Here is a 20364-nt window from a genome sequence, read left to right as displayed (position 1 = left end):
AGCCTACAGACATTCATGGTCCCCAGATGATGAATCCTGATAACTTGTGATTTAGTGGTCATCAGATCAAAATTGTTGTTAGCAATTAACTCAAACACCACTGTGCCTGTCCAGCATGGATGTAGACTCTTAAGATTTGTTCTATAGTAAAAACATATCTCATCATGACCACTGACAGTGTTAGACTAGAAACCTAAATAAGCTTACAGACATTTATATGATTCTATTACTGATGTGGAGCAGGTATAAAACAGACCCACTTTAAGGTGAAACCTTAACATGGACACAAGTGAAGACCTCTTATCAGCTTCGTGAGAAATGTAGCACCACTCCACAACAAACTCTCTGTGTAGAAATGATGATCTGGGACTGACCACAGAAACCTGTCTGTTTGGGTCTATTTTTTTTTATTTAGGAATTAAAAAAAACAACCAATAACTATGTTAAGGATTATGGTCCAAACTGATCTTAAAAACATGATCCACATTTTGTAATAAAACCTCAAAGTGAGATATTAATGAAATGTTGAAGGAAAGAGGATTGGAAGTATTGATTGAACACACAATTGAAAAAGATATATCAAAGCTCCACCATGAATCATCACAGAAAAATTGTCATAATTCACAAGTTTCATGTTTTTAAGTAGAGGTAGAGTTGTAGTTTGTAGTGTTAGTAGTTTTTGTCAATTAATTAAAGGATATGGGCATTTTATTTATCTAATTTTATTTGAGAGGTGACACTCTTCTTAATAGTCCCTTCTTAAAATCAATTCAATCGACTGTCACTTCTGCAATATAATACGATAATATATACACACACACAATCTACTGGTTGTTCAAAAAGGACACATTTAAAAGATGAAATTAACTAACTAATTAACTTAAATTTTACATTTTACATGAGTAGCAAAGAGGTTAATTGATTTAAAAACATGTCTTCCTCCCCTCTACAGATCTTGTGTTGGTTTAGTAAAGGCAGATTGCCCTCTACTGGTCATTGTATGTAACTAAAACTGGTCTAACTGGGACCTCCAATGCAAAACTGTTCACACTCACAATAAATTTGGGGTTAAGGACATCAAAGTCTTACTGGGATTCGTGCCTCACTGATTTACTGGTTTAAAATACTGACATGTGTTCCAATACCCATACTACAATACTATTTAGTATGCCATAAAAAGGTTTAGTATGTCCCAATACATAGTATGTCAAATGCCAAAAATACCAGGATGTCCTGCTGCATCCGGTCGCACTTTGCAGTATGAAAGCCAGCATGCTTTTCTGACTATTCTGACCCACAATCCTCTGTGCAATGGAAGATATGAGCAAGAGGGTCAAAGATCAAGGCGCAATGTTATGAAGAAGTAGTACATCCTAATTGTATGCATACTACATGCAACAGTATGTACTTCGTGAGGGCAGCTGCACTACGTACTAAAAGTTAAAATAAAAAGTATGCCATTTGGAACGTAGCCTGAAAGGTCACAGGTCACCGACCCACTGCTGGTAACACTTTGTAAGTTTTTCAAAATAAAAGTGTCACGTACATAAGAACAAGGGAGGCTGGAGAATATTTACCCCGACAAGTGACACAGAACAGGTTTAGTTATTGACAGTATCGGCTTTAAACATTCACAGAATTTTAGTAGTTCAGTAGTTGTTTTGTTCCTGCTGACAGCAAGATGTAAAACAACATTCATTTCCAAAGTACTACTTTTTTTATTGCACTTACAGCATAACGTAGTCATTTAGAATTTAATTATCTAAATGATTGTGTCTTTTTGTCGGCCTGGGACTTAACTAACTTAACTAATGATTTAAAAATTCTTAAACTTTGTCATTTTGTGCTACCAGTCCATTTGAAATATTCCTTTTTTTAAATTACAAACACAATCTTTAAAATATTAAGACGTGAACATATTAACAGTATAGATGAGAGGGTAGATTATTCATGTATCTATCAGCAGTCAGACATAAATAATGTTCTGCTATTTTTTAAACCAGAGGTTGTTGTTGCCCAGCAGCAGTTGTTATCTGCCCCGTTTATTCCAGGAATAATTAACCATGTAAAGTATTAAATTAAAAAGAAAAAGACAGTTTCATTCCTCTCTTTCATAGCAGCGTGTATTTTAATTTGATTTAATTACAGCACCAGTGAACTTTATGTGCAGTTTAATTCCGGCACCGTTAGTGTTACAAACAGCCCATCTGACGAAGACGGAGCCAAATCGAACGACAATAAATTCCACTATAAAAAACATGTTGATTATTGTTGTATTTTGATATCTCAGTGGATCAGTCTCTCTGTGAATCACAGATTTAAAAAACAGTTTTTGCAATTTCATTTGTGTCCACTACATCTATTTAAGTGTTTCCTGTCGTGTGGACCAGCTCAGTGATTATACAGTGATAGTGCTAATAGTTTGTTGGTATGTTTTTCCCCTCTCTGACTCGCTCCATCAACGGCTGATCTTGTACACCACGTCGCCGACCTGCAGGATGCCCGTCTTCTTCACGGTGTGCAGCTGTCCGAACAACGGATCCGATTTGTAGATGTGCTTCTCGGACGGATTGCACAGACGATAGCTGAGAAAGAATCATCAGAAAGAGGTCAAAAGGCATTTAGGGGTTGATTTTTTAGTTCTTAAAATTAGACTTCCTTCAGGAAAAGTGCCCACTTGGGTGAATTAGACGGACCAAACAAGATAGAAATCACATTTAAATTACCCCACCCATTCCCCTAAGCCCCGTCCCAAGAATCAAGGCTGCTTTTTAGCACATTTTGCAACCAGTACCATCACTTATTTTAACGTACTGTTTTAATGCACTACATGCCATTGGAAGAAGAATCTACTCTGCACTTTTATAATTATTACTGCCACTTGGTAACTTAATATTTTAAGATGCGTAATTGTCGTGCATTGTGTGTGTTGTCTTATATACCAGTGCTAAAGACAAATTTCCATTTTTATTCAAATCTAATGGAAAATAAAGTCATCTGAATTAAACTAAAACTACCGCTTTGTGGTTGTATGCCTCCACCAACCAGTCAAGATGCAGTTTACATCCACGTCTGTCCAAAGTGCCATCACTTAATCATTTTATCCTGTTACACGTAAGGGATAATGTACAGCGAGCCGGTCAGTGTTGTGAAAGAATCCCAGACAGGGCGATGCTGCACGGGTCGGGTGGTCTCTCATCGCCCTGAAGGGGTTTCTTTCACAACAATGACCCACTAGCTGTTCATTATCCCGCTTATTACACGGCTACTTACTTAATAAATCAATAATTTGACACATAAACGGTCCACCAGAGTCAGACATCAGAACTGCGCCCATAGCAACGGTCTCTTATACATAGCAACGGTCTGCTATAAAGAAATAACAGACCGTAGAACGTTGTGATTAACCAGATTAATCAGAATCGAGTATTCAACAACACATTGTAATAAATTTGTGTCAAATTGTCATAATTAGCATGAATTCTTGACTTATGGCCAAAAATGTGCTTTGTGAGGTCACAGTGACCTTTGACCACCAAATTATAATCAGTTCATCTTTGAGTCCAAGTGGATGTTTGTGCCAAATTTGAAGAAATTCCCTCCAGGTGCTCCTGAGATATTGCATTCATAAGAACGTACGGACGGACAGATGGATGGACGCAAAAACATAATATAATAATAATAATAATAATAATAATAATAATAAGGGGAAACTATTTGTAGTCTCCAGAATGCACCATAAAAAAGACGATTACCAGTCTAGATATGTCAAAAAAAATACAAAACTCAATGAAGCTACATATAAATCTGGGTTACCAGATTTTACTGAAATTAAAAACCCCAATCAGATCCTTAAATCTGCCAAATTCATATTTGAATGAGAGGTTTTTGTCTGTCCGTCAAATAATAATTGTTCTTTTTTAGGCAGAAATCGGATGCTGCGAATGCTTAAGACTTATTATCACCAAAATGTAAAATATAAACCTTCCTTAAATAATAAATAGGTTAAATAATGTACCTCTTCAGTGTGTCCAGAGGCTCTTTTCTGGTGATTATACCCGTCTCAGGGTCAACGGTGGTGAAAACACATCTGGAGACAAAAGTTACAGGTAAATTAATCCTAAATCTCCTAAATCTCTACAGTTAGAAAGACAAATTCAAGCATTTTAATATTACATATAGACGTATAGACTCTTTAATTGACAATCATTGGTGAATTTAATTTGCATTATCCAGGGAATCAAACCCCAGTGAATACATCGCAGTGTTGGGATTCATCGTTGTTGAGAACTGAAGTGATTTTCTGTCTCTGAATAAAATCTGTGTGAAGCATCAGCTGTGTTACCGTCCACATGACATTACACGCTGCAGTCTCACGCTGCCAATCTGGACCTCTTCCCACGAATCCTGAAAAAGAGAAGCAGTTGGTTTTTTGGAGTTGGAGATAAAATTAGTCCACGCTGCTCACACTGAAAAGGGCGAGGGATTAGTCAGAAGTAAAATGATCATTTTTCCACAAAACAAAACCTCACGGGCTGCAGTGAAGAGACACATAGGATCCTTTGTGGTTCTAATCTGATCTTTACATCACTGCCTTGATATGTTTTTCTTTAAGATTTCTGATCTAGTAGCCAAACGGAGGAATCAGCAGGAAAAATAAATTACAACATACCTCATCGAAGGCCTCACAGTCACTTACGACGATGTTTGGGCGGAAACGCTCCACCGTGACGTCCTTCTCTAACTTGCTGCTGAGATCCTTGACCGAGGACTCGGACAGCAGCATCACAGGTCCGACATCTGGGTAAGCCACCTGCTGGATAGACGGGTAAACACCGTGAATACAATCACAAATAAAAAAAAACTGTTCTCCTGCATGTAACGGGTTGTTTCTGGTAACATCTGAAACCAATATATAAGTCCTGCCCCTCTAGATGGTTAGGCAGGCAGGTACGTAGGTAGGTATGTAGATTAAGCAGGTTATCCAGACATTACACAGGAACAGTAAATACACATATATCAATACTAGATATATCTATCTATAGAATATCTATAGAATAAACAATACAAAGAATAAATTACACTAGGGCTGTCAAACGATTAAAATATTTAATCACGAGTCATCGCAAATGAATCGCACATGTTTTTATCCGTTCAAAATGTACCTTAAATGGAGATTTGTGAAGTATTTAATACTCTTATCAACATGGGAGTGTGCAAATATGCTGCTTTATGCAAATGTATGTATATATTTATTATTGGAAATCAATTAACAACACTAATCAATGACAGATATTGTCCAGAAACCCTCACAGGTACTGCATTTAGCATAAAACAATATGCTCAAATCATAACAAGGCAAACTGCAGCCCAACAGGCAACAACAGCTGTCAGTGTGTCAGTGTGCTGACTGGACTATCACTTGCCCCAAAACTGCATGTGATTATCATAAAGTGGGCATGTCTGTAAAGGGGAGACTCGTGGGTACCCATAGAACCCATTTTCATTCACACATCTGGAGGTCAGAGGTCAAGGGACCCCTTTGAAAATGGCCTTGCCAGTTTTTCCATGCCAAGATTTAGCGAAAGTTTGGAGCATTATATAGCCTCCTTCGCAATTGTGGTACATTTTTATTTCACAAAAATTGGGGAAAATGTAATCTATATATACAACATTTTGCCAAGAGCCCACAAGTGTTACCAATATTGGAAAATAAAAATGGGGGATCAAGGGATGCTATAAATATTGAACTAATTACATTTTTACAACCTCTACTCACAACCCCTCTTGTCCTCTCCCATCTGCTCTGTGTAAACAACCTGCAGTTCAGTCAAAGTTCACTGATTTTTTGTCACATGACTTGTTGGTCTCAGCTGAGTCAATCATGGCTTCCCAGTTGGGTTGAGAAGTGCAGAATTTTATGTTTTTTACAGAATCCGGTTAGTGCAAACGGTTTATTTTTGGCAGAAGTTTAAATGAGACATGTAGAATAAAGTGATTTTGATGGCTATCATTATTTTTAGGTTAGATTTGGTTCCTTTTCCTGAGGGAAGTCTTTGACAAACATGATGTGTTCAGGGACCCTTGGAAATTTGAAAATCCAACGATAATTTCTGTTTTTACTGTTTCTGGTTCATGATAAATGGTGTATTTTTTAAAGAAAAAAATCCACCGGTTGGTTGTGAGGTTTCCATCTAATACATCTTCCAAAACAAGAGACTAATCTGTTTTTTAATTTTATTTTTTTTATCTCAAACAGTTTATAAAGCTGACCTAAAAGGTGTAAAATATTTATCTTAAGTAGAGGCACACAGTTAGAGCCTTAAAATCTAAGAATAAAAAGCGACACAGCCTCCTGCTCATTGTCTCGTTTACCTCATATTGTGAGAAGAGAGGCTCCATCTCCACCGACCTCCGGGCCTTCATCTGGGGTTCAAAGTGCACCAGGCGAAAGGTCGTCTCCTCCCCCAGATAACGAGTGAGCCAGCGGGACGATTCATCACCGCAGTCCCGTCCCTGGATGTCAGCTCCAAACACTCTGCAGCACAAAAACAATAAGGAGTACAAGTCATACAAGTGTGAAAACAGAACAAAAGAACAATAATGTAAAAGACACATTAACAGTGTAAACATTAATATCTACAGTATCTAATATGACCCTCTTTGGGGAATAATAGGATATACAAAGTCCTTAGATGACGAAATTAACATTAATTAGAGCTGCAAAATTAATCATCACTTAATAGTTTTAGTTATTTTTCAAGCAAAAATGCAGAAGATTTACTGGGTCCAGCTTCTTTCCTCTGTTTTATATGATCGTAAACTGAATATTTTGGGGTCGGACAAAACAAGATGTCACCTTGAACTGTGGTAAATTATAACAGGCGACTGTTTTCTGCCTTTTTTTCCAAACAAAGCGATTAATCGATTAACTAAGCCACCTTAAGTATATGCTATACTATAGAATAAGCTTTGGTTAATTGGAAGACATGGTTGTTATTTATTGTTTTCATTTCACATCTTTACATTTTATTGTTTTTATAGCTGTTGTTGTTTATTTGTATATCCTTCTATCCCATATGAATTTCAGGGCGTTGCTGTAAAAGATCTTAATGTTCAGTAAATTATCCCTGAATAAACAATGGTTGATGAAAATAAACATTTGTGATGCCAAAAGTTAAGCCGGGATGTGAAACCTGCAGTCGATGACGGCGTTGTCGGACTGTTTGACGGGGAATCGCAGCTCCTCCATGTTCGGGCCGTTCAGACAAACGTGACCTTCCTCGCAGGTCAGAGACACCAACACCAGACGAGGCTGCTGTCGGCCCGTCACCATGCCGCCGTCCTCCTTGACCACCAGCCAGTGTCTGCACAATCACAACAAACAGAGCCCAGACCCTCAGCTGCACCATTTGGCATCCCTGGTTTAATTCCAACTTGCCTGGCACTAAATGTGCACACTGAGCTCTCACAGATTGGAGGCAAAGTTACAGGGAGGAGGACTGATGACATCACGTTGTGTTGCCATGGATACAGCGGTGCCGCTGACTCATCCATAAATCCCAGATTTACATCACATTTTTATTTTTATCCACTGGTTAGAAAAACGGATCTGGGAATCAAACAAAACATGTTTCTGTAAAAAAGAAGACTGCACGAGTGAAATGTACAGATTTTCCTGCATTTTTACTTCACATGTTATCAGTGTGTTTTGGACATTTGAATGAAATATGAGTGATTTCCTCTGAGAAGCCTGCAAGCAGGGCACAAAACTAGCACCAGCCAAATGCAGGTAAAACATGCAAGTGGCTGCTGGATTTGCTTCACTCACAAGCCAAAAAAAACAATGGTAATCTATTGAGAGGCCGGAAAAATGTGAACATTTGGACAGTAGACAAAAAGTTAATTTTGCATCCTGCCTGCAAGGTTGTAGAGCTGTTTCAAGTTCTCATGAAAGCCACCACAAGAGTTTATAATTAAGCTGAATATTGACACACAGTGAAGGAAAGTAACTTTCCAACCTGATAAGTAAACAGCCAGTGAGTGTAATCTAAGAAAAGGCAGTTGTAAATTGCCTTTATTTGTGCCATTTTGTGTCCCTGAGTGAATTAAACTAGCTGTGGTTTCCCATACTCATACTACCGTACTATTTAGTAAGCTAGAAAAAGATTTAGTATGTCCCAATACATAGTTTGCCAAATGCAGCATGCCAAAAATACCAGGATGTCCTACTCTACTACATCCGGTCACATTTTGCAGTGTGCAAGCCAACAGCATTTTTTTCAGTGGATATATGAGCAAGAGGGTTAAAGTTTGAGGTGTTATGAAGAAGTAGTACGTCCTAATTGTATGCATGTAACAGTATGTACTTGTGAGAGTGTCTACAGTATGTAGGGTGTGTATAGTGTGTACTACAAGTAAACAGAAAAAGTGTGGTTCGGTGGAACGTAACTTATGGCTCTCAACCGATCAGACGGCGTGTAACTCAAAGCAAATGCAGTTATACGTGAGTCAAAACCCTGTGTTTTGTACTCGCTAGAGGTCACTGTCGTGTTCTTTTATTCCTTTTTCGGTGATCTACTATGTGAATAGATGATAAAACCTACTAGTGGGTGTAGTAGGCTCCTATTGACCCACATATATGGGGCTTATAGCGACTGATAACGCCTATTTAAAGGGACTGTTTGTAACTTTTCAAGCGTATAAATGTACCGGGTCGGGACACGTGCGCGCTCGCGTGTGTCTGAAGTCTCTCCTCCTCTGCCTGCTTGCCTTCACTAACACACCGCGCGCATTCTCGCTGTCTCGCTCCACCTCTAGACGTGAACGCGCGCTCACTCCACACTGCAGGAGAGTTAGTTTAGCTCTGAGAATATGTAGTAAATGTACAGTGGACATTTGTGCAGAAATAAATGCTGCAGCTCCTCCAGACCAACAGAGGTTTCCCGTGTCTTGTGAAGTGACGGGGCTCCGCAGAGAGAAACGTTATCGTCTCCGACCGGGTGCCGGTGTCTTCCTTGCTCCCTCCGGCTGCGGTCGGGATACGATAACGTTACTCGCTGCGGAGCCCCGCTGCTTCAGCTCCGACCAAAACTCCGGGCGTAGTCGGGAGGCGATAACGTTTCTCTTCCTGCTTCAGCTGAGGCAGGAAAAGCCAACACTAGGATCAGCAGTGATTCATGGAGAGACCTTCGTCTGGTCAGCTAACATTACTGCCAAGCAGCTGAAATATAGAGTGATATTGTGCTTTTAGCTGACGTGTGTCGCCTCACTGTTTTGAGCGATGCTCGTTCATGTCTATTTAGAGCGAGCACAAGCGTGGGCCCGACGCTGACTTTCGTTGACTTCATGGCCACAGATGTCGCTGTTAACAAGCATTTCTGAAAGTTACAAATAGTCCCTTTAATAGCTTGACAAAAGTCTAATCGGCTGTTCAAAGGCCCTCTTTCAGGTCTAATCAGCTACAACTACTACAAACATCTGTGTGATTATGGATGACCTTCAATCTATAATAAAGCGTCATATTTTACAAGTTGATCATATGTTTTGTATGTAAAAACAAAGCAGCTGTAAAATAATTGTGCAATAAAAAGTACAATAATTCCCAATTAAAGTATAAAGTATCACAACTTGTAAAAGTACCACTAAAGTGTGCAGAACTTGAGTAAATGTGGTAGACTTTGTGCATGTTTCTGCATGTTTTTCTGCATGTTGTTGCATGTTTCTGCATGTTTTTCTGCATGTTGTTGCATGTTTCTGCATGTTTTTCTGCATGTTGTTGCATGTGTTTCTGCATGTTTTTCTGCATGTGTTTTTCTGCATGTTGTTGCATGTGTTTCTGCATGTTTTTCTGCATGTGTTTTTCTGCAGGCCTGCTCAGCACTCACCGATCCTGCAGTTCTCCAAACTTCAGCCCGATGTGGTGGCATTCCGCCAGAGCCACAGAAACAGCTTTGCCAGACTTCAGAGGGTGAACGAGGAGCTGCGACACGACGCCTACACGGAACACTTTTTCTGGCTTTCGCAGGTATTTATATCCGAGACCAAATAATCCCAGAACAGCGACGCCGGCTCCGATCAGGAGAGCGGATCTCTTATTCTGAGACACCGAGTCCACAGCCAGATCCCTCAGATCCTTCAGAGACTTCAGCTGCTGCAGCTCCATGTTGGACACTTTGTTGACTTTGTTGGACGTTGAACTGAGTTTGTTAAAGAGACAGCAGCCTCCATCAGCCAGAGCTGCTAACTCTGACAAAACTTTACAGACTATTAAAGGAACAGTGTCACTTTAGATACTATTAAAGGAATAGCTTCACATTAGATACTATTAAAGGAATAGCTTCACATTAGATACTATTAAAGGAATAGCTTCACATTAGATACTATTAAAGGAATAGTTTCACATTAGATACTATTAAAGGAATAGTTTCACATTAGATACTATTAAAGGAACAGTTTCACATTAGATACTATTAAAGGAATAGTTTCACATTAGATACTATTAAAGGAATAGTTTCACATTAGATACTATTAAAGGAATAGTTTCACATTAGATACTATTAAAGGAATAGTGTCACTTTAGATACTATTAAAGGAATAGTTTCACATTAGATACTATTAAAGGAATAGTTTCACATTAGATACTATTAAAGGAATAGTGTCACTTTAGATACTATTAAAGGAATAGTTTCACATTAGATACTATTAAAGGAATAGTGTCACTTTAGATACTATTAAAGGAATAGTGTCACATTAGATACTATTAAAGGAATAGTTTCACATTAGATACTATTAAAGGAATAGTGTCACTTTAGATACTATTAAAGGAACAGTGTCACATTAGATACTATTAAAGGAATAGTTTCACATTAGATACTATTAAAGGAATAGTGTCACTTTAGATACTATTAAAGGAATAGTGTCACATTAGATACTATTAAAGGAATAGTTTCACATTAGATACTATTAAAGGAATAGTGTCACTTTAGATACTATTAAAGGAACAGTGTCACTTTTGATACTATTAAAGGAATAGTTTCACATTAGATACTATTAAAGGAATAGTTTCACATTAGATACTATTAAAGGAATAGCTTCACATTAGATACTATTAAAGGAATAGCTTCACATTAGATACTATTAAAGGAATAGCTTCACATAAGATACTATTAAAGGAATAGCTTCACATTAGATACTATTAAAGGAATAGTTTCACATTAGATACTATTAAAGGAATAGCTTCACATTAGATACTATTAAAGCAATAGCTTCACATTAGATACTATTAAAGGAATAGCTTCATATTAGATACTATTAAAGGAATAGCTTCACATTAGATACTATTAAAGGAATAGCTTCACATTAGATACTATTAAAGGAATAGCTTCACATAAGATACTATTAAAGGAATAGTTTCACATTAGATACTATTAAAGGAATAGCTTCACATTAGATACTATTAAAGGAATAGCTTCACATTAGATACTATTAAAGGAATAGCTTCACATTAGATACTATTAAAGGAATAGCTTCACATAAGATACTATTAAAGGAATAGCTTCACATTAGATACTATTAAAGGAATAGTTTCACATTTTAGAAAATATGAACAGTATTTCTCAAAATGTCAAACTTTAAACACTGATAATTTATTAAGACTAATAATAATATTAATAATATTAATAATAATAATTTATAATTTTCATTTCATTTCAAAATTGATATTGTAGAATGTATGTAGAATACAAAAAATAAATAAAATAAAAAATAAATAAAAAGAGAATGATCATACCAACAAGTGGACAGCCAGAAAAAGTTTACATACAATGAAAAGCATAAGAAAAATAAATTGTCAAACACTTAATGCCTTGATTTACATATTCGAAAAGGAGTGAGAAGAAGTACAAAAAAAGTACAAAGAAGTAAAACAAAAATTAATAATTACGCAGCTTCCTCATTGAGCCATACATATACTCATTTTCCTAAATTCGTCTACTATAATTATTACCTTTGATCTCAGATATATATCATACAGAAATATAAATTAATTACTGATATAAGTATCCTTATCAATCCTCATTTTTATTTAGACAAATATTTTTTTTTTATAATTAGGGCTGTCACTTGATTAAAATATTTAATTAATTACATTTTTTTATCTGTTCAAAATATACCTTAATGGGAGATTTGTCAAGTATTTAATACTCTTATCAACATGGGAGTGGACAAATATGTTGCTTTATGCAAACATATGTATATATCTATTATTGGAAATCAATTAACAACACAAAACAATGACAAATATGGTCCAGAAACCCTCACAGGACACCACCTAAGAGGCTGGTGTTCGTGTCCCATGTGAAATCAGAAGTCAACATTAATTTATTTGTCACGTAGCTTCTGTACTTAAGTAAAAAACACAACATAATTTAATTTTAGACATTTATTATACATTAATCTACAAATGTATTCATAGATTACACTACTTTTGTGAACATAAGACTTTGGTAAACCCATTTCAAACACCAAAACAATTGGTCCACATAAGTAAAGGTGTGTTTTCACAAGGGATTTGAAGAATTTAAAAAATCAGATTTAAATTTTTCAGTTTTAGGGCCATATTATGTGTCTACATGGTGCACCAGGACAAATGACAGCCACATGAGTGGTCTGCACATTTCGGTATGAAACACATGGGTATCATGTTATACCCAAGTAGTATAAAATAATGAAATGAAATGAATGAAAGCATAAAAGGTGATTTTAAAAATATATGTAAAAATCAAGAAAATGCCCTTAGACCTCAGAGGGTTGAGTTACATCACTTCCTGTATTATTTTAACCCAAACCGCGATCTTTTCCTAAATCTAACTAAGTAGTTTGTTGCCTAAACCTAACCAAGTCGCTCTATTCCTAAACTTAACTAAGTAGTTTTATTTTGAAAAGACTGGACTGGAAATTGACATGTGAAAACGCACAAAAAATACGTTGTTAAAAGTCGTGCTGAGCGTCACTAAAAAAACTAATTTCGTGACTATTTCACAAACTGCCGTGAGACTGTGTTGCAAACACACAAGTGCACTTTTTAAAACTCAGTCCAAGTTGGCATAAATACGTGACAGACACCTTCAGTTATAAAGTGTTTCTAAAAACAGAGAACAAACCAGGTGACGTAATGCCGTAGCTGACCTTCCCATCTGAACTATTTCTGTCTTTGACATAGATACTCAGGTCTAGGGCCAGGCTAGAAAACAGCAGATGCTCCAGCCGCGGGGGGTCAATACAGGGATTTGTCGAATGGATCCTCCTTCTGTTGCATCTCGTGGCTGAAGGCAGATTCAGCGGCACGGGGCCAGGCCTTGTTTGATGTTGCAGTGGGATGATAAGGAGATACTTTCTACTCTTAGCACCAACTGACACGTTGATGTTATCATTCTGCTCTTGGTACATAACTATTTGGTTTGTAGTTTTATGCATTAAACTAGATTTTCATAACTTGACTTTATTGATGCTGTTTCCTGCATCATTGCTCATTACTTTCATATGGAGTCATAGTGGTTCCCAACAAAGCACCCTTTAGCGTCGGTATGAGACGCCATTACCTACAATCTGTAAACCCATCGACGTCAACGCTGAGGGAAAGTGCTGCGGTGACGTAGTCTAAAGAGCGAAATGGCAGGCGTGAGGGGAGGTGGACAGGTCCAACAAACACAAGGCTTTCATCCAGGAGACCGCTGTTTGTGTCCCGTGACTCACGTTACAATCAGCTGTTCGTGTCCCGTGACTCACGTTACAATCAGCTGTTGGTTCATGTCCCCTGCAAACGTAGTAGTTTTAAGCCCAACCATGTTGTTTTTTCCCTAAATCCAACTATAGTGGTTTTATTGCCTGAACATAAGCAAGTGTTTTTGTTTAGTTCACAACGTTAACCACGTGTTTACCGCAACCGAAAAGTGACGCCGAGGGGTCTGACAAAGTGTCAGTATGAATGGAGATTTACTTGGATTTAATCAGATTTTATCCATAATTAGTTTCATATTACAAAGTTCTTTCCAGGAAATTAACGACAAAGTATTTCCAAATAATATCCAAATAATTGTGCTTTATAAGGCAGTTATATTTACTTGAATATCAATTAACAATATAAGTATTAATTGAGGTCTTAAATCATAATTTTTATGACTGAATTTTAGAGGTAAGAGGCAGGACATTGGTTGCTTGAATAGCTGCTACGTTATTACCAAAATGATTAAATTAACAATGAAAAAAGTCTCAATAATCACAATAACATGTGCTAAAATCAGGAACAATGTATTAAAAGCGATCACAAGAAACCACTGAGCTGAATCCACACCATCGAAACTGAACATTATTTTTCTTTGGATACTGTTTTGCCTTTGTAATTATAAAAAAATGTGTTTCTACTATTCTGTCCACCTCTGTATAACATGTGTGTCCTTCCATTTATCACACTGGCTATGTCTGGCTTTATTTGCCTTGTAAGTTTTATTTCTGAGTTGTTATTGCGAGGTTTGGACACCACACATGCACTTGTCTTTATGTTTCTGTGAGGAGTCCAGCTGCTATCTGTGGACTAACGTCACTAACTGGTTATTAAAGGCCAGGCAGGTCAATGAAATAGTTCCCAACCAATTTAGCTTACGATTATAACCAAAGGATGATTTCCTCCCTTTGCACGTTGACTCATTTTAGATGACTGAAGAAGCAAAATGATCATTTCAACCAGCTTTGTGTCATTACAATGTGGGTAGTTTATGCAAATGAACAATGATGAACTTCCCTCCATGTTGCCAGCACCCAAAGGCCCTCGCTCATTTAACAAACAACTACAGATTGCAATTCCACATTCTTTTGTATGCCCGCACCCACAGCTCCAAAATCAAAACAAACCGGAACACCCTTTCTGATTGTTCCTGTAGATATGGATGAAAGTGATGTTAACCTTCCTGTTGTCCTCGGGTCAAATTTGACCTGTTTACAAACTTCATCATATCACAAATATGGGTTTCTTTCATCTGACTGCCCCAAAATAACATGGATGAAAGTAATTCACAATTTCTGGGGGGTTTTCCATGATCAAAAAGGAGGTATAATCTCATGTAAATGAAGTTTATTGACCATAAATTACAGTAAAAAAAGTGTTAAACTTGTAGTAATGAGTTGGAATGAAGTTAGCTAAAAAGGTGTCATTATGTGCTGCCATTGAAAATGTTTTATATTATAATATTTATAATAAACTTTGACATATATCCATCTGTGATAATCCATCAATATTATGTTCCACTGATAGATAGATTAGAAAGAAAGATTTCTGCTTTTTTTACTCAAAAATTAGGTGTAATTTCATGGAAATAATGTTTATTAACCATAAATATTCCCCCATAAAAGTGTAAAACCTGTGGTAATGAGTTGGAGCGAGGTTGGCTAAAAAGGTGTAACACAGAATTAGGTGGTAATTTATAGTTTATGCTTTATAAACCGTCAAACTAGACCAAAAGTTGCACGGTCGACGGGAAGACAATAGGAGGGTTAATAGGGCTGTAGTTTTTTTTTACATGTCAAGCTTCTTTTGAATGAAGCCGTGAATGTCTGTTGTCATATTGTTTTGTTGTATACGTTTTTTGAACATTACAACATGTAAACATGTTCGAGTAGAAACAGAAAATACAAGTATGAACTAAAGATGAGCACCATATGGGACCTTTAAATTGGCACATTTTTGGTGAAGCCCCGAGCACATCCATGTTTAAAGTGGTGTTTTTGTTCTGATGTATTTTAGGAATCCTTTTGTCAAACCTTGGCCAGACACAACAGATGAAAAACAACCTTTTGGCTAATTCTGGCATGTGTATTTATTAATTTGCACGGTCCCTTCTCATATAAAGTAGACCTTTTCTAAAACAGTATTTGCTGCCATAATGCTATTTTGTCCACCCCCTGCTCGTTTATGATGATGAGTCACAACAAATGCACATACTTCCACAATCCATGACATAATGACACACCGATACGCCGCCACACTCGTGACTAACCTGCTGTAGGTCGCCCGGAACTGGACGTCAGTCAGGATTCCCAGGGGGAAACCATCTGGACCAAACGCTCATTTCTATACATTCAGCAGAATGTATGGAAGCATTTTCTACACGCAGCAGACTGATAAACAGCATGAACATATACAGTACTTACATTGTATACAGACATTCATAAATTATAATTCTTGTCATCTGGACATCCAGTAAAACAACATTAAAACTAAAAAAAAGTCAGTTTTTGGATAAAATATCCATGTTTTTAATGTTTTCTATGAATGTTCTTGAGCAAAACAGTACAATATTGTTTTGAACTAGTGCGTCATTTATCGTACCAGACACATTAATAGTCTCAACTGTATCCACATTTCTTGACAAGATAATAAAAAAAAGTTCCTACAGTTCATTTTACGACTTTGCACCCTGTCATTTTCCGAGAAGCAGACAAACCTGTTTGTGCTCGTGCAACATGACGCAATCCTGCCTTCAAACTAATACAGTACTTGCATAACATATACAGTAGTGTTGATTTCAGGGTCACTTATTGTTAAAATCAAGTCAACAGCAGAAAGCATCATCATCCATTATCATGTGCAAACAGTACTTGTGTATTTCGGTAAGGTTCAGTCCATCTCAACAGGTCCATTACCCTCAATAAGACCCAGATCAAACAGGATTTGCAAGTCTTTTTTGGCTGTTTTTATGATCATTGTGTCACGTGGATGTTACTTCAGCTCACAATGTAAAACAATAAATGGCAGAAAGTCAAAAAAGAAAGAATCCATCTTCAAATCTTCCCACATTCTCGTCATCCTGACTCACGTTTTCTTTTAAAGGAACAGTGTGTAACATTTTGGGGGATCTATTAGCAGAAATTGAATATTCATAACTATGTTTTAATCACCTGAAACGACTATGACTTGCCCCAAACTGCATGTGATTATCATAAAGTGGACATGACTGTAAAGGGGAGACTCGTTCGTACCCAGAGAACCCATTTTCATTCACATATCTTGAGGTCAGAGGTCAAGGGACCCCTTAGAAAATGGCCATGGTAGTTTTTCCTCGCCAAAATTGAGCGTAAGTTGGGAGCGTTATTTAACCTCCTTCGTGACAAGTTAGTATGACATGGTTGGTACCAGTGGATTTCTTAGGTTTTCTAGTTTCATATCTTCACTCTAGCTTTATAGCTAAGCCCAGTGCAACCTTAAATTCGCAAGTTGCGTTAATGTGTTAAAGAAATTAGTGGCATTAAAACAAATTTGCGTTAACGTGTTACTATCGTGTTGACTTTGACAGCCCTAAAATAAACCAAACATCTCAGACGCTGTCGGAGTTACCTTCGGTACCGGGCAGTTGATTATCTTCATGCACACTTTTTAAATAACATACTTTTAAGTCCAAGTGGAGTCACAAGTCATTGGTTGGATTGATTGAAGTTGCAAGTCTTAAAGTCTAAAGTCATAAAATCTGTGATTCGAGTGTGACTCGAGTCCACACCTCTGCATCGTTGCACTGCTACTTTTACTAAAGGATCCTCTATGATGGACCGTATGATTGTTGAAATGTTGTTTCAAAATTAATCATCTCCGTCATAATAAAAGAACAAAAGTCTTCCTTTTTTTATTTTGACACCAAAATTAGTCAAAAATCTAATTTGCAGCTGCCAGAAATAAACGAAACGTGATGTCACATCATGTCACCTACAGACAAAACACACAACTAAACACCTAAATAGGAGATAACAGAAAGAATGGTATCTGAGGGTGGATTTCTTTCTCTTTTCCATCAATCACAGAGACTAAGAGTCTATTGTAGCATAATTATCTGTGATTGACAACCGGTTTGTTTTCCATTGTGCAAACCCAGAAAACCTCCTCCCATCTGCCACTCCAAACTGCTCCCTAAAAATAAGTTTGCATGTTCTGTTTGATCCAGATGTGATTGGACAGCTCTGCACACTTCATGTCTGGAGTGTCTCTGTTTGATTTGCTTCATCGTCCTTCGGGTCAGAAGAGCAGAGTGGAGAGAAATCGAGTAGTTTCACACCCCAAACTTTGAATTTATAACTTCAGTTATTCTGTGTTTTCTGCTGCTGACAGGTTTTTGATGTCAGAGGGATTAAGAGTTAGCTTTAAAAGAAAATTTCAACAATTTGGTGAATACACTCATTTGTTTTCTTGCTGAGGGTTGGATTAAAATCTTGATATCACTCTCGTGTATGTGTGTAAAGGCTCTGACACACCAAGCCAACGATCGGTAAGTTTGGGGCCGTCGGTGAGCGTCTGTCGGACTAGTTTCGTCGGCTCTAGTCTGCCTGTGTCGGAGGTTTTTCGGCCGATTCAGCATGTTGAATCGGCGGCATCCATCGGTGAGAGAAATCACAATAAGCAAGCAAACAAGTAAAGACAACACAGAAGGCTCTTCTCATTTTTCATCTTCATCTCATCTGATCATTCCAATACACAGATATTTTCACAACGACATCTGGAATGAAGCTAAGTGGTGAGTGAGAGCGGTGTGAAAATGGTTGGCAAACGGCGCTTTGTTTCATGTACGTATCATTTCCCTTTTTGAACGATGAGTACCGACTACCGCCGCCTGCTGGTGTGTCAAGTTATTTCCTCTTACGCAGGCACAGAACGTACGCGTACGAGTCTTTGTGGTGTGTTCAAATGCAGCGGCCAAGACAAGCGCGACTTGAGCCGACGCGACAGTCGACGTTCATCGCCGCTAGTTCTCTGATGTCGGGTTAGTGAGTCTGGGCCTTTAGCTACGTACTTCTCTAATGCAGGACAAGGCGGTTTAGCAGAAGGGAAGGCTCTGTGAATACAGCTAAGAATGCATCGCGACCCCCCCGGTGAAGCTTTGGCGACACATAGTGGGGGTCAGCAGCCCATATTGGGAACAGTGCTCAACTATCATGTTTTTCCCAAATGACGTACAGATTTTTAGGCATTGTCTTATCTCAAAAGGCTTGAAACATATTGCATATAGCTGCCGTAAATGGGAAAGAAATCTCCCTGGGAAGGATACCCATGGACCCCCCCCCTCTTGGTTTGGGCTGAGCCCTGAATGCTTAACGTTTGGCTCCGTCCTGAGCAGACCAGTACGTGTTCTGGACTCACTTCTGGACCCAGCAGAGCCAAATGACGACTAATTAATGTAGCCAACCATCAGCTACTGGGGTTGATAAAGTAACCGACACACCTTACAGTACAGTAACCCTGCAGTGAATACCGTGATTTCTTTTTTTTTACTTTTCCACTTGTGACGTTACGTAACGCTGCAGCGTTTGATGCACCAGAGATTTGGGCAGAGAGCTCTGAAAATCACAACAACAGAGGCAGCTACACAGAAAGTGAGTCATGTTGAGTTATCAGTGTGTGTCAGCTTCAATACACTTCTGACAATCACGATTCAGGCAACATGAGGCAACTTACACCGATCAGCCATAACATTAAGACCACTGAGAGGCGAAGTGAATAACAGGGATTATCTCGTTACAATGGCACCTGGCAGTGGGGGGGATATATTAGACAGCAAGTGAACATTTTGAACTTTGAACTTTGTGTTGGAAGCAGAAACAATGGGCCAGCATAAAGATGTGAGCAACTTTGACAAGGGCCAAATAGTGCAGGCTAGACGACTGGGTCAGAGCATCTCCAGAGCTGCAGCTCTTGTGGGATGTTCCCGGTCTGCAGCGGTCAGGACCAAGGAAGGAAAACCGGTGAACCGGCGACAGGGTCAGACCCAAGGCTCATTGATGTACATGGAGAGCGAAGGCTGAACCGTGTTGTCCGATCCAATAGAAGAGCTACTGGAGCTCAAACTGCTGAAAAACGTAATTCTGTTTCCGATAGGAAGATGTCAGAACACAGTGCATCTCAGTTTGTTGCGTACGGGGCTGCGTAGCCGCAGACCGGTCAGGGTGCCCATGCTGTCATAATGTTATGGCTGATCGGTGTATATCAAACCAGACAGTCGTTTTGGTGCTGCATCAGTCACAAATACTATGAAGGTAAACGTCTATAACACGACAAACCACAACTTTAAAGCAGCAGTCGGTAGAAATGGAGCAAATATAATAAAAAAAAAGATATTTTTATAAAACGGTCACTCCTGACAGTAATGCATCAGACAGATAATCAGCGCTGCCTAGTTTGACTGTTTGATCGTTGAGTGATTGACAGCTGCCTCTGTTGAATGAACAGCCAATAGGAACGCTCTCTCTCTGAAACGACCTGTGATTGTTCAAAGTCTCCCGTCACGGGCTAGATTTTCTAAAGCCTGAAAACAGAGCCATGAGGAGGAG

The 20364-nt window shown here is 38.2% G+C and overlaps 1 protein-coding gene across 3 annotated transcripts; it reads right to left on the bottom strand.

The window, feature by feature from the left end:
* Nucleotides 1-2101: 2101 nt before the first annotated feature.
* On the bottom strand, nucleotides 2102-10249 carry marc1 (mitochondrial amidoxime reducing component 1). 3 transcript variants are annotated; one of them, XM_037747315.1, is made up of 8 exons: nucleotides 9888-10249; nucleotides 7197-7367; nucleotides 6376-6538; nucleotides 4673-4813; nucleotides 4346-4407; nucleotides 4019-4090; nucleotides 2362-2585; nucleotides 2102-2331 (listed from the first exon to the last, which is right to left on the bottom strand). In XM_037747315.1, exons 1-7 carry the CDS (start codon nucleotides 10163-10165, stop codon nucleotides 2459-2461), a joined length of 1014 nt encoding a protein of 337 aa, XP_037603243.1. In that variant the 5' UTR covers nucleotides 10166-10249; the 3' UTR covers nucleotides 2102-2331; nucleotides 2362-2458. The 3 variants fall into 3 exon arrangements, with proteins under 3 accessions (XP_037603243.1, XP_037603242.1, XP_037603244.1); XM_037747314.1 differs by having other exon boundaries at nucleotides 4673-4816; nucleotides 9888-10247; XM_037747316.1 differs by lacking the exon at nucleotides 2102-2331 and having other exon boundaries at nucleotides 2536-2585; nucleotides 4247-4407; nucleotides 4673-4816.
* Nucleotides 10250-20364: the final 10115 nt, after the last annotated feature.

The sequence above is a fragment of the Sebastes umbrosus genome, chromosome 16 (assembly GCF_015220745.1).
Source record: "Sebastes umbrosus isolate fSebUmb1 chromosome 16, fSebUmb1.pri, whole genome shotgun sequence".
NCBI classification, from domain to species: Eukaryota; Metazoa; Chordata; class Actinopteri; order Perciformes; family Sebastidae; genus Sebastes; species Sebastes umbrosus.
This window is presented reverse-complemented; position numbering and strand designations above follow the sequence as displayed.